This window comes from Neofelis nebulosa, chromosome 14, assembly GCF_028018385.1.
Source record: "Neofelis nebulosa isolate mNeoNeb1 chromosome 14, mNeoNeb1.pri, whole genome shotgun sequence".
Lineage (NCBI taxonomy): Eukaryota > Metazoa > Chordata > Mammalia > Carnivora > Felidae > Neofelis > Neofelis nebulosa.
Genome location: NC_080795.1, coordinates 16,640,545 through 16,656,011, shown reverse-complemented (window position 1 = coordinate 16,656,011; position 15,467 = coordinate 16,640,545). Strand labels below are relative to the sequence as shown.

General features: G+C 40.4%; 1 protein-coding gene across 6 annotated transcripts in view; it reads right to left on the bottom strand.

The window, feature by feature from the left end:
• The window catches only part of TRIM55 (tripartite motif containing 55), a 44,220-nt gene extending 35,646 nt beyond the window's left edge, over window positions 1-8,574 (bottom strand). For 4 of the 6 annotated variants that reach the window (XM_058699715.1, XM_058699719.1, XM_058699718.1 and 1 more), the window contains exons 1-3: window positions 8,232-8,573; window positions 7,489-7,661; window positions 1,189-1,354 (exon numbers count right to left, since the gene is read on the bottom strand). In XM_058699715.1, coding sequence (XP_058555698.1) covers window positions 1,189-1,354; window positions 7,489-7,661; window positions 8,232-8,399 — 507 coding nt within the window. In that variant the 5' untranslated portion in view covers window positions 8,400-8,573. Of the gene's footprint in view, window positions 1-1,188; window positions 1,355-7,488; window positions 7,662-8,231 lie in introns of all 6 variants that reach the window. The other 2 variants (XM_058699716.1, XM_058699714.1) reach the window with 1 other exon arrangement.
• Between the last annotated feature and the right edge of the window lie 6,893 nt (window positions 8,575-15,467).

Genomic DNA, 15,467 nt, shown 5'->3' with positions numbered 1-15,467 from the left:
ATATAAAGTGAGAAGGTTGGACCAGAACAGTGGTTGTAAAACATTGTAAAGCTTCAGAACCCTTTCTTCAGAAAAAGGAAGCTAATGTGGAATCCCAGTAGATAAGAGTGAAGCTGCTCTGTCCAAACAGGAGTGGGGTAGAAGTCCTGCCAGTCTGTCCTGTCCATCCCACGTGAGTTCCTAGGGCTCTGAGGGAAATCGTGTGAAACAAGTACCATTCGGTTCTAACATGCCATGACTTGAGGGGGATGGATGGGTGTGGAAGGATAAGGGGAAATAAACCACAAATGGATTGAAAAATAAATAAATGTTACAGATGTCTTGCTAAATTCTGCTTTTTTGGCAGTTATCACTCACTGGTCATGACTGGTATTGCCCAAAAGTTTGGCTTTCACATTTGATTCCAACTCTGACCCTCACAGTAAAATATCTACCAAATGTGGGACCTGTGATTCTTCATAGAAAGGAGCTAAGATATGGAGCTCCTCAAATTCTAGGTGTGGGGAGTGGCTGCATCTATTTGAGCACACAACTGCACGTTTATTTGCATCAAATGGGCAAGTTGCTACTTGCCAATGGATGAAACTGGGTTGGCAGGTTAGTGATAAGCTGGGGACATGCTGTGGTTGGTCAGGGTGAGGAGGCTGACGCCCTGGCGGGGGGTGGGGACATGTGTCAAACTGAGAGGAGTCCTTTTAGCAAGTGGCCTAGGTTGAAAGCCTAGGAAGCCAGTTTAACCTGGACTTGAAGGCTAATACAGTAGGAGTTGGGGGAGTAAAGGCCTGGGAAGGGTGCAGGAAACAGTAGCTTTTTTTAGTGAATGAAGAAAAATTCCTGTGACTGGCATGAAAAGTTAATCCTTTTCTTATCTATAGTCTAAACTTCAAACAGCTCTGACCAGGTCCCAACACATTGCTTGTCTTCAGCAACCTCCCAGATGCACAAATAACAAGCGACCCTTGCCCTCTGTGCACCTTCCTGAGCCTCGGCACCCCTTCCCTCGCTAGCAGTCCCCTTACTCTCTTGGGGATCTAGTGTGTGGCCATGTTTGCACCAGCACTACACCACCTCACGCTCTGAGCCACCAGGCCTCAGGGCTACGTGGCTTGGGCAGTCCCCTTCAGCAAAGAGAGCCAATCACACAGAAATTTGGAAGGAGCTGGAGAAGAGGAAGAGAGGCTCTGTTACCTTCTGCCTCTGGAACACGTGAGTTAGGGGAGCCACCTGGCAATCCTTGTGTGCCCCAAAGACCTTGCACAGAGAGCAGGTGGGCACTTCACAGTTCAGACAGTAGATGTTGATGCGTTCCTCTTCGTGCTCCTCACACATGGGCTGGTCAGACTTCTTTTCTGGTCTGGGAGGAGGTGGGCAGATAAATGTGTCAGCTCCCATTGCAGCAAAGCAGAGTTGGTGGGGGGTGGGGGGGTGGGATTAGTATTGCTATTCCAGAAAACTTCCAAGGTCCTGTTCTTGTCCTCGGAAACCTCCAAATTCAGTTGCCCTTTGGGCTTAGCAGTGGTGTGCTGATAGATATCTAACGACCAGGCTGGAGTAGGGGATAGGACATGGACACTCTGATCTGTAGTGTTTGACAATTTCTGTGGTGAGGGTTCCCATCATGGCTGATTTAAACTTATTGATGGTTTAAAACACAGCTAGTAAAATTCCTGAAAATTGTTAGGAGTGTGCTCCAGCACTGTCTGCACACACTTACAAGTCTCTTGAGATACTTTCCAATTATGGGTAAAGAAGGAATATTTGCTGATAAGCTAAATCTCAAGTTTACACTGGCTTTGCAGAAGCACTAGGTCCCAACTCTACAACCTCCAGCAAACACTTCTCCCACCAAAAGGAAGATAGAGGTGGGCTGGAGGAGTCCAAATCTCTGATTATTAGTCTGGGCACTGATGGAAATAGTTTTGTGTAAGAAGGAATATGTCCATGTGTGCTTCATTAATTTGTTTGGGTCTCTTCCTGCCATTAAGAAAATTAAATGTAAATAATTTCCCGATTGAGGACTTGGCAGGGACTAAGAGTGGGTACTGTGTGCTCAGTGACTGTGAACAGTACTTTAAGCAATAAGAAAAATGCAAAATGCTGTTCTGGGACATGGTGGTAACCTTGGAAGTAAGGACCTCACAGATAATCCCCAGGTTTTAGTTTTCCCAGTAGTTCAGCACCAGCCAAAACTTTTCGGAACCGCAACAGGTAATAATGGAGCATTGGTTTTGTCTGTGTTAGTGAGACGATGACCAAGCGATGAGGAATTGAAAGCATGAAAGGGGAGTGACAAGTCATAACTATTTAAGAATAACTTGCTGTGGAATCACCTGGAACGGCCCAAGTTCACAGCATGTGGTGGGGCCCTGTATATTCTCCTAATGATCAGCGTGATTTATGTGTGATGATAAAGATCAAAATTATGTCAAATTGTAGTGCTCTAGGCCCCCTCTGGAGAACATGGTGAGAGATGTGGGTGTAGCCTGCCTCACAAAAACCTGGAATTCTTATACATCCTATCTAAAGACCAAGGTTGTTAATAGTTTTCAGAGGTACCTGAAAAATGTAAATACAAATCCAAAACGTTTCTTCATATTCCCAAACACATATTTATAAGCATCGTTATTTAAAAGATTGGGACTGAATTTTTCTGTTATCAAGATCCACTTTTAAAAAACCGCAGGTATTTATGGGCTGTGAAATTGATTATTATGGGCCATGAAACCAATTTAGAGGTCATGACCAGCATTGTTAAAATCAAACTAAAATAGACAGTAAATACATGGGCTACACCTAGTAAGAATAAGTAATGATACCTGAAACTTTTGTTTCTGCTGTACATAGACGCATGTGTATGTTTTACATGCATAGGTATGTACATGTATCTAAGTGCACTGGAAACAAAAAGTATATATTTCATGTCTATATATCTATATCCATCCATGTATGTAATGGTCATTGGATCACAATGTAAAATGTACTTCTAGTGTGAGACATGAATAAAATGGTTTGTAAACCATTGATACTGATGTGTGGTACCACATACCTGCGGCCCCAGAACTCAGAGAAAGGCAGAAAATATACTGATTTATATCTATAAATCACTAGGTAGGAGTCAAGTCAAGGAGACTGGGCTGTGGGGGTAAGACCTGGGTCTGGTGAAGAAATTGTATGGGCTTCCAGCTTTGAGATTTTTGTGAAAAGAATTTTCACCTGGTCTCATAACAATATGGTTTCCATGAAATCTGTGGCTTCCTAACTTGAAATTCTGCCATATCCTTGGAAGTCAATTGAGAAAAGTAAACTCTGCAACCAAGAAATGTATCTTCCTTCCCAGGTCTATCTGTTTCCTCCACAAATATGTGAGTTCCATGAGGGCAGGTTTGTCTTGGTTTTTTTGCTGGATCCCTGGTGCCCAGAACAATGCCTTGCATAGAGTGGTACTCAGTAAATATTTGTTGAATGAATGAGAAATGAAAGAGACTTTGCCAGATGAATGGACAGTATTCCTTGTACTTTAATTCATCTGGGGAAAGCATGTGAAATATGGGGGAAAACCAGGGTCACTTGGCACTCATGAGTGGCAAAGAAACCAGACAACATTCTGAAGACTCCATTTATAAATGATAAAGCCCTTTGGAGGTTCTCTAGAGACTAGAAGTGGTTTGCTCTTCGCTTGTTCAAAGGCTTCTCCACCTCCTATACCTTCTGTCCCATATATCTCCACCTCATAATAATAAGTGTCAAGCATGTATCTGGAGTATATGTACTGGAAAATGGCACAGGTGATGCTTCTGTGGCTCACTTCCCTGAAGCATTTCCTGAGGGCAGCTTGCATCCGTGTGCTGTTCTGATGTCAGCAGCTGAACCAGAGCTCAGGTCTGTGAGTACATATATGTATGTATACAATATATATATGTGTATATATATACAGTACGTGCAAACACTTTGGAAATGTGGCAACAGCCATAAGGCTGTATGCTTAGTTTTTGGTTGTGATTATTTTTCCATAATGCAGTACAGACTGAGAACTATGTCCCTTATTCCTTATTAGGTTTTTCTTGTTTAGGTGGTTACACAGGCCCAGAGTCGTCCCCACTTAAAAGCGGGTGTATAATAGAGACCTTTAGACAACTTAAAACATATAACAGACTTGGGTCAAACAGGCATGTAGAATAAAGATGTAAATGCACTTTCATGAGGTGAGGGTAGCTGAGCTCACAGTTGTGGCTCAGGACTCAGCTTCAGATGCTGGCAGTGGCCCCTAGCCACTCAGTGCTGCCTAGTCTCCAGGAGTCTGTAGCCTGCTGTCTCTGGTCTCAGGTTCCTGGAACCATCCTGGTGAATCCTGAAGGGTTGGCATCTGGTCTTGGTGAGGCATTACAGGTGGTACCTTTGAAGTCAAACTTACTTCAAAGCTTAATTCCAGCTGAGCTTCTCCATGTGGTGGTTGTGTGACCTCAGGCAAGTTACTTAACCTCTTTGAGGCTCAGCTTTTATTCATATCTGAAAATTGGCCTGAGGGTCTTCTAATTAAATACAGCGGAATGAACATGTGCCTTTTTTATTTGTGTTTCCTGTGGAAATCCCACTAAAATGAGAGTGGGGAAATTTTAAAAATCGCATTCTAATATAAGTCAAGAAGGACAAAAAATGAGCAACATGACAGCAGATAAGGGATGTCGACCACATGTGGGAAATTGAGAACTTCTGGATGAAAGGAAGTGACTCTTCTTTCTGCCAAGCACCTGCGGGGGAGAAGGCTGAGAGTAGCAAGCTGACTTGAGCTGAGGGACCCCAGAAAGGCTCTGCAACTGCGGCAGCCAGGTATTTCGAAGGCAGGAGTGTGGGGGGAGGCTAAAAAGCGGGGCACTTTTTTGCATATTTCGGAAGATTGCTTGAGGATGTGCTCCATATAAAACAGTAGAATAAACCAACAAAGAGAAAGACGTAGGCTCTAGGAAATAAGGATTCAACCCAGGGAAGAGGAAAAAAGTAGGTGAAGCCCAACGACGTGAGGGCACTGTCCTGACTTTCTGCAGTGAAAAGTCCATAGAGAATGTCTAAATTGAAAAATCAGAAATAGGAGTACACAGATCTGTAGTATACAGATGTCACCGGGTGATAAAGAACAGAAAAACAGCTAAAACAATTAAAAGTGGTTGGCTCTGGGGAGTGAGACTTGGGGGTGGAGAGTGGGGTGGGAGCGTGGGCCTCATTAGAGGTGTCCTAGTACTATTTGAATGTTTAAATTATGTATATGAGTTAGTTTGAGTAGAATATTCAAAGTTTTTAATAAGGTAATGATAATAATCACAATCTCACAGGATTGTTGTGCAGATTAAAGAATTACATGTGATTCATGTGTAAAGCACCCTGAACAGTGGTTGGCACATATTAGTTTTACTTATTATAAAGTTAATTATGATTTTTGTGATTACTATTAATGAAATAAATTCCTTCTAGTGTCCACCTCTCCAAACTGTGGCTAGTTCAGCACCAGGCAGTTATTCTAGATAAGGCCAGGTTTTGTTGAGATCTACAATGTCTGGTCTTTCTGTGGGAGGTCAGAGTTGACCAGCCCCTCTCCTTTCTGCCCCCACACCAATGACTGTGAGCCAGAGATGGGTGCCTCTCACTCTGAATATCCAAGGTTATTCTAAGGTTGCCTAATGTTCTCTGAGGGTCAGGGTTCTGGGCTGGCAAGGCTGCCAGCCTCCAGGGAACACCTGGGTGTATGCCCAAACATGTACCTGGGCCCTCTGTGCAACTTGTGATTTTACTACCAAGTAAAAATGTCCCAAGGCAAGTCTCAAGTTCAAGAAATAACAGTGTAAGAAGAACTTGATAATCAGAAAAACACCACTGGTCCACCCAGCTATAAGCTTCATTGTTGGAAATTTGGTTCATTACCTTTATACCGTTTGTGCACCTGGGCACTTTTTTGGCAGATGCACATGTAGACTTTATAGTTAAAGTAAGGACATGTCTTTTGGTTTTGCTAATGCTACAAGTTTTAACATCTTTCTTCTCTGGATTTCATAACATTGTTATTATTTCCCATGTTTCAAGCTCTCACTGTAGCAAGTAGCAAAAGGAAATTATTGCAATAAATAGAAAATGTAAGAAGCTTTTTGGTGTTGCTTAATTAGCTGGCACTTATGAAGCAACTATTCTATGCAAGACACTGTACTAGGCACTAAATCAGTTCTTATATCAACACCCTTAATAATTGGTTGGTTATTAGTTGACTTTTTTTTAAGAGACAGTGTGTGTATTTGCATTTTAAAGTAATGTAAAACAATGAAATCAGATCTGTGAAGCAACAGCAGCAACAACAGTATTTTCCTTCTTCTGCAGACACTTTGGAAGCAAAGGAAATAGCTGACTCTGTATCTCTGTAATATGTCATCGGTAATTACTCTTCTTCCCCCACTTCCATCTAGATCCTGGCACTATCTAATTTAGTTTGAATCTTAAGCAGAAACTAATAGCCATAATGATTATAATAATTATATGTTAGATTTATGGAACAGCTTTCCTTCTAAGAGTGCTAGGCTCTTAAAGCCCTGCAGATGTTCCATAAATACATGTCTCCTAATAAGAATCACAATGAGTTCATTTCCAGATGGTCTCAATATTGCTATCAGGCTTTGTGGACTGGACTGACCTGTGTACAATTGAAAAAGGGCTCTTCACACCATGCCTTCTAGGAATGAACTACTACGGTGTTGTCTCTAGGAAAGGAACTCTATAGCCAATGTGATTAGATGAGGAAGAAGCCTTTTTTTTTTTTTTAATGAATGGATGCATATACTGAGTATCAATCCAACAGGTGAATGCTGAGAGTATGCAGCAAATACAATCTAGAGAGTAGAGAAACATAACCCAAATGCCATCTTCTTCCCCCCACCCACCCATGTCACTAAACTTTAAGTTGCTGAAGGGCAGGACTATGCATTGCTTTGTAACTTCCCAGAGTCCATACAATGATTAACTATGTTAGAGAAATTTGTTTTTTATTATGATCATGTAGACAATTTTAAGGAGAGACTGTTGTCTAAACTAGGAACCGGACTATTTTGGAAAATGCCATTTCTGTTAGTTCTCCTTAAAGTTTTGTACTGTGAATTTTCTGCTATGTAGAATTGGGAGCTACGAAGGACCTGTGAAATGCAGAAATGTCTAAAATATGCGTAATACAGGGCTGAGAGGGGTAGGCCGCATTATGCCTCTCTCAGTATTACTAAACAGATTAGTGTTAATGAATTACTTCATTCTTAAATTGATGCAAAGTCTTGGGCACCAGCTCCCTTCTCTTTCCATGAGTGATTCTCACACCGGTAAGGACTCACTTGGAAAAACATTTTCCTATAAGACAATGTCTGTGATTGGCAAACGAGCATTGGATAGATTGATCTGTTAGAACAAACAAACAAATACACAAAACCAAGCTTCAGATAGGTGTGACACATGAAGGGACAGTACCTGGTGGACTCCTGCTTATAGATGTCAATGATATTTTCCACCAGCAGGTTCCTCTGAAGGCCATATATCCCATGTCTGTCCAGAACCACTTCGTGTCTACAGGATGGGCAGCGAAACCGGCCCCCTGATGCCACAGTGGTGCCTCCTCTTGTGGGCAAATACGGGTTAGAGGCCTGTTCTTGCCAAGCAAGAAAAGAGGAATTAAGTAATGCCACAGGTAGCTTTTCTGAGACTTCTTTTCACTCTGTTACTACAAACAAGATCAACTTCTACTTTAAGCTGGCCATAAGATAATCCCTTAGGGCTTTAGCAGCAAGTGGTCTTAAAATACAGGCCCAGCACTTTATCCACAGTCAACCGCCATGTACCATTTTCAGCATGAGGCACTTTTCCATCCAACATTTTTATTACCAAAAGCTCTAGCCAGAAACTCTAACATTAATGTCTTAGGAAGCAATTCATTTACAATTTTGAAGCAGATTCAAGGTTTTGTTTTGAAGGTTTTGTTCTGTTTTTTTTTAAACAAATAGGATTCTTAGTATTTAAGTTAAAACTAGATTTGGGAGTAAGGAGGAATAAGGAGGAGGCAGACAGCAAAGCACAAAGCAAATCATTTAAAAAATGGTTTTCTTAAAAACGAATGTAGCCTTATAAAGTTTTCTGAAAGAATTCACCTACAAGTTAAGGACTTGATTCCAAGAAGAGAGACTCTTTTTTACCCCCTAAATTCCAAACAAACCTACCTGGAAAATATCACTGGCACATTTCCTACACAGGTTATGCTGACAGGGGAGAATGACCACGGGTTTCGTGAACATCTCTAAGCAGATAGGACAGATGAGTTGCTTCTCCAAGTTATCCATGGTCTGCTGCTCTTTGGAAAAAGACTTATAATTCAAAGATGCGCTCATCTCCTGGCCGTCCCCGTGTGCACTGCCAGGGAAAGGGTGCTCCGAATGGTTTCTGCAAGTGTTTCCTGGAAATAATTCCAAGGATTGGGTGATCAAGTGTCCTTTACGGTTTTTTCGATGGAAGACATTGTTTCAGGCCCAGGTTCAGAGGGGGTGCCTGAGCTGTTTTTAGCAGCAGGGGGGGGTCACGTGACAGTGGGCTGACTTGTCCATATAAGCCAGTGACAGGAGGATGGATTCTGACAGGTGACAGAGAACAGGAGCCAACATTCCTGCCCCAGGGAGTGAAGAGAGTGAGTGGGAAGAAGGATTACAAACCCCATTTAGACAGAGTTGTGAGGAGAGGGATGTTGAAGCTGACAGTTGTCAACAACAAATGCAAATATGCATGCCTAGTCACTGAGCCATGCCCTCTGTGAGCACTCAATAAGAACGTGGTGACGGGTTTCTCCAGGACTGGGGAGAATGCGGCCCAAGAGTCTGACTGTATAACGAATGCATTTCTGTCTGGAGAATTGAGGAAGCAGGTCACCAAAAGTAGTGTGATCATAGCATCTTACATGAAAACAAACAAAACATGTCTCAAAAATCGTTTTCCTGACTTCACAAGGGCAATCAACTAAAACAATTTGCTTCACTTTAAATTTTTCATCTTTGCAAGAATAGCGGTCTAGGAAAAATTCAAATTTAAAAACTGATTTCAATCCTTTTCACCATAAAAGTATCTACGAAAAAAAATCCAAACACCAGTTGATGATCCCATTTTTTTATAAGTTGTGAATAAAATTCTAGTAAATTCTTTTTTCTTCCATACTGCTCTTCCTCCTCCCTAACTCCCTCCTTCATCCTGTATCCCTACAGTCACCTTCCCCCTCACACACACCAAAAACACAAAAAAAATTTGGCAATCTTTTAAAATATAAATTTAGTTTGCAACAATAATCAGTAATGAGGTAGTAATGGCATATAGGATAACAGACCCATTGTTTCATTTTTCCATAAAGCAGGGAACAGATATCAGTGCTGTTGCCAACCGAAGTGAAAATGGAGTCCTGCTTCCATACCCTGGTTTCATCTGGTCTGAAATACCTATTACACCTCTTTGCATTTGCCCCCTCTTCTTCCAAGTTGATTTTTTAAAATTATAGTTTCCCTAGTCATTTCTGATACTCTTGGTCTGCTCTTGAGTCACAAATAACAATTTTGATATTTGCCAGAATTTTGTGAAACTGTTTCATCAATATAGAATTATTTAAAAATTAAAAAATCAGATCAAAAATGAAATAGTATCTGTTTATATGTGATTTACTTGCAGGTTTGTTTCTCCTTGATTTAAAAATATTCAAACATTGAGCACATCTTGTCAACATATCCCCAGTGTACACTTAATTACCAGTAAACAGTAGGCCAGTGTGACTGGTTATGTATGGTATTATTGCTGTGTGCACTGAAAGCTTATTGAGAATCTAATAAACTCTATTAGTTAGCAATAAGTTACATGTGTTCATAAACATTTCAAGGATCTTAGGAGAATTTTGTTATTCCTTTCAATATCTATTGAGTAAAGAAGGGAATTGGGTGACATTTTTTTATTGAGTTAATTCAGTTCACCTAGCCCAGGCAGTTAACAGTATTTATCATCACATGGGCTATGGAGGTTATTTTCTAGAAAAGATAAAGTTTCTACTGTAAAAGACTCATCAATCTAAGAAAAAAACAAACTAATAATGTACAATGAGCCAAGCCCATCCTTATTAGAGGAATTCATTCTTTCAAAAAATATTCATTGAGTGTCTATTGTGTATCCCCATTGTGTTCAGCTCTGTGGATTGAAAGACAAACAAGACACAGGTTACTGTCCTCAAGGAGCTCAGTCTAACAGCAGAAATAAGACATGCATGTACAGAACCACAGTACAAAACAAAATGTGATAAAGAGCCACAAAATTTCAGAGTTGGATTCATCAGGAGGGCTTCATGGGTGAATAGTATCTGAATGATCCACTAAGAACTTAGACAAATGGATGTGTAGTTATGTGGGGCATAGTTGGGGCTTTCTAAGAAAAGGCATAGAAGCAAAGACAGTGAGGCACAGGAGTGTGGGGAATGCTCAGAGCGTATGGTGCTTTGGGCTGGAGTGCAGAGCATGCTGCTGGCACATGAGCAGGTCACAAATACTGGGCTAAAGAGTTTTTAACACTTAATAAATTAGTCAACAGGAAGTTGTTGAAAGTTTCTCACAGAAACATTTCTGTGAGAGCTGTGCATTGGTTAGATTAGTATCACAGTGGTGGCTAGAATACTGAAGGTGACCTAGATAAAGACCAGATGGGAGATTGTTGCCAATGCCTAGGTGAGAGGTCATGATGCCCTGGCACTGGGCGATGGCTGTGGGGAAGAAAAAGAGGAAAGGGACTCTGAGGCTATGAAATTAGAATCCACAGAGGTGACTCAGATGGTCTGAGTATGAGCAACCACCAGTGATGCAGTGAGAGGTGCACACTGAGTCAGGAGACAGGCCTTCTATCCAGTTTCCATGTCTACCTTGCTTTGTCATCTTGGGAAACTGACCTCACCTAGCTGGATTTCTGTTTAATCTGTAAGTGAGTGCTGTTCATAACCTAGGCTTAACAGTATTTTTAGGGGAAAAGAAAGAAAAACCCTTGAAATATTAATTTTGACATTGAGAATCCCCAATTCAATTATGTCATGCTAAATCGATCCTATCCTCTCCTCTGTTTTTCTGTTTCCTACTTTCTGCCTTGTACTTTTTCTTAGAACTGCCACTAGGAGACTACCCAGGAAACTAGCAAGAATCTCATAGGAATAAGAGTCAAATCAAGTCAACTATATGCCCAAATTATCACCTTTCCCTCTTTATCTTCTTTTTTCCATTCTTTGTTCCTCCCCAATCTCAGAGACGAGGAGTCCATGAGGTGGGCATGTGAATTAAGAGTGGGACATAGGAGTAGCATTCTGTTCTAAAGAAGAACCAGAAAATTTTAGTCTGCTCCCAAATCATTCACAAATTTCCCTGAATGATTCTGAAAATTCTGAAGCTGAATGAGATTTGAAGCTAACTTCAAGGCTCTGGGATTTCCACAGACGTGAAAGCCGGCTTAGTTTCCCGAAGTTGTCTTTACTGTGTAGGAGTGATGTACAACTTTCCCTGCTTCTTGTACCCCAACCCGCCACAATTAGGACAGGGGGTTAAAACCAGTTGGGGCAATTTTACATGGGGGATTGGTTTAGTTGGAAGCCCCAATCACTCCTCATTCCTGAGTCCCACCAAACTAGGGCAGGGGTATGTTTACACATATTGAGGAGATGAAGCAAAACCACCATTGCTGTCACCTCCAGGAGGACCAGCAGTTTCCCAATCCCCCCGATAAGTCAGAGGAAGTAAGATGGGTCCCTAAGAACCTGATTATATGCCCAACAGCAGACTTGGCATTAAGGCATGATAACAAAAAGAGAAGACTTTTGACTTTTTTCAACCTCTAGCTACCAGGCTAAATGGGCCCAGACTTCAGAGGACAGAGCATAGGAGTGAAATGTGGATTTCAGTGTGTTGCTCATCTCAGGAAGGAAGAAAAAGGAGTTCTAAAGTCTATTACTTTTAGTACTATGGTTGACCCTTGAACAATAACTTAGGTGTTTTTTTTTATGGTACAGTACTATAAATATACTTTCTCTTCCTTACGATTTTCTTAATAACATTTTCTTTTCTCTAGCTTACTTTATTGTATATAATACATATAACATACAAAATATATGTTAATTGACTTATCAGTAAGGCTTCTGGTCAACAGTAGGCTATTAGTAGTTAAATTTTGGGGGAGTAAAAATTGTATGTGGATTTTCAACTGCACGGGGGGTCAGCACCCCTAACCTCCACATTGTTCAAAGGTCAACTGTATACTGCCACAACAAACATAATAAATCTGTACAGAGTACCAATCACTACTTATAATAGCTCTTTATAATAGGTATTATTTCCACTGAACCAATTGTAACTCAACAAAGTAGTTGCCTAGTCATATGGCTGCTAGCTGTGAAGCAGATTTAGAGACACATCTTTTGACTACAGAGACCATGACCTCACCGGCTAAGCTATACCACACTGCTCTATAGCACACTATCCATTAGAATTTTCTGCAGTGATGTTAATGTTCTTTATCTGTACTGTCTAACCTCTATCCAAATACTTGAAATGCGTATAATGCAATTCAAGATCTGAGTTTTAAAGTTTATTAATTTAAACTTGTGTTTAAACAACCATATGTGGCTAGTGGTTACCATATTGAACAACCAGCTCTAAAATATGTGATATGAAAAAATCTTGGGGGAAAATTGGAGTGTATTTGAAGGATTCTCCCATAGGAACAAGGTCCCCTTCTTATGAATTTTATGCCTTTTGGTCAGAATGATATGAAAGTCTTCTAAGCCTAGAACAGTTACAAGAGCAACATCAACTCTTCATCCCAACTTACAAGACAAGAGAAACCATCCTGGGAAAAGGAGGCATTAGAAGAGTCCCAGGAAATCAGTGTCAGGAGTGCTAACTTTCCTGAGGATTCCAGAATTTTCTCAGCATTTCACTTACCCATGTTCTCTTTGTCTCTTTAGCCCAGGTAACTGAAAATCTAGGTACTTGAAAATCATCAAGGTTTAACTCAAGGAGCTAGTCATTCATCAAACAGAGCAGCAGACTTATGGTCAGATGGAAGGTGAGCTAAGAGGAAGTAAAAAATTGATTTGAAGCAAAGAAGTGAAGCAGAGACACTGTAGCCCTGCTGGAAGGAAGAGAAAATGAAAGGCACTAGAATGCTGACCTTGCTTCTGGCTCAATGTTTAAGGTAGAGAGGGAGGAGAATTCTTACTTCTTCTACCCACCAGAGGTGAGAAAGTTGGTGGCTGACTAAATCATTAAAACAGGGAAAGAACACTGGATGATGTGGGTGTGGAAGCAGAGAATTAGGGACTGCTTAAGAAGGAGGTTTATTTAGCCTGGAACGCTAGGGCATGAGTGGACCAGGACCTTCAGGTCAACTCCAGCACCAGTCACACATCTCTTGAAAGTCAATTTAATTCCATCCCAAAACAAGACCCATTCTTAATATTGTGCAGACCAGGTCCTCTTAAAACCAAGACAATGAGGTTATTAATTGTTCCCTGCAATATCCATCCATCCATCCATCCATCCATCCATCTCTCCCTCTCACCATTCTTCTCTCTATTAGTGAGAGCACTAATATATGACCAGTGGAGATAAGGCAGCACTTCATTTGGGATTTAGATGAGCTGGTGTTCCAAGAGCCAGGCTCTGTTGATCAGTCCTGTTAGATATAACTCATCTGACCACAGGAGGTGTATGTAGAGTATAATGTTATTTCTTTTGGTATTCTGGGGTTCAGGGTGTGATCTGGAAAAGCACCTTTGAACCATTATTTAACCATATAGCAACTTTACAAGTTACTTGAAAAAAATATAACCCAGAACTCTATTTCCAGTAAAAGGACTCTTGCAATCTTTTTACACCAAGGACTCAACTCATGACATCTATAAAATACTTAACATTTTTCCTCTGTCTACATTGTCAGTCTCTTCAATTTAGCTATCTGGCAATAGGTAGGTTGGATATCTGATTTAAAAATTTTTAATGAAAAGAAACATTTTACAAAATATAAAATCAAATGAGTTAACTTGAAAAGTACTTTACAGAAGCTAATACTATGCCATTTCTTTCATTAGTTTGCAAACTTCTGGCTGTAAGCTTTTCTTCTTGATAATTACTCCTCCAAATCCATTGTTTATACATTTCAATTTATCATAAATATCTCTCAGGATATATTAGAAAATTAACATATTTTACTTTCCTCTGAACATTTCTTGGCATAATTCAAATGCCAGAAATAAACAGTGACAGTCCCAACAAATAAATCCTTTAGCCTAAGGCCTTCCCAATGGCCATGTCTGAACTTATATAGGCTCCAGGCCCTTCTTGACTCCACCTTCAGCACACACAACCCTTCTCACCTTCCCTCCACCTCAGCCCCCTGATTGATTTTTCTGAATTCACTCTTGTTTTCTGCAATCTGTTTCTCATATGTCAGTCCTTATTTAAATTGCACTAATGGTCATATTACCCAGAGGATAAAAATATTAATCCTCATTGTGGTCTCTAAGGCCTGACATGATCTGCACCTACCTACCTCTCTGACCTAATATCCAATAGAAATAAGATGTGACATACATATATATACGTATATATATGTGTATACATATGTATATATAGTGTATATATATATATATAATTATAAATTTCTAATAGCCACATTAAAAGACAGAAACAAATGATATTAATGTTATTAATATATTTTATTTAACCCCCCAAAATATAATTATTTTAACATGTAATCAATATTTAAAAAAATGAGACATCTGTGAATAGAGATAGTTTTACTTCTCCTTTCCAATCTAGAGGCCTTTTACTTCATTTTTCTTGCCTTATTGTACTGGCTAGACACCTCAGAATGGATATCCTTGCTTTGTTCCTGATCTTGGGAGGAAAGCATTCATACTATTAAGTATAATGTTAAGGGTGTGTTTTTCATTGAGGCCCTTTATCAAGTTGAAGGAGTTCGGTTCCCTTCCACGTTTGCTGATAGTTTTATTTATTTATTTTTTAACGTTTATTTATTTTTGAGACAGAGAGAGACAGAGCATGAATGGAGGAGGGTCAGAGAAAGGGAGACACAGAATCCGAAACAGGCTCCAGGCTCTGAGCTGTCAGCACAGAGCCCAACGCGGGGCTCAAACTCAGGAGTGAGTGATCATGACCTGAGCCGAAGTCAGCCGCTTAACCGACTGAGCCACCCAGGCGCCCCATGCTGATGGTTTTAAAAATCAGGAATGGATGTTGAATTTTGTCAAATGCTTTTTCTGCATCAAACTAAGATGATCATGTGGTTATTCTTTTTTAGTCTGTTTATTATGATGAATTGTTGATTTCTGAATGTTCAACCAGTCTTGTATTCTTGAAATAAATCCCATGTGGTCAATGCTG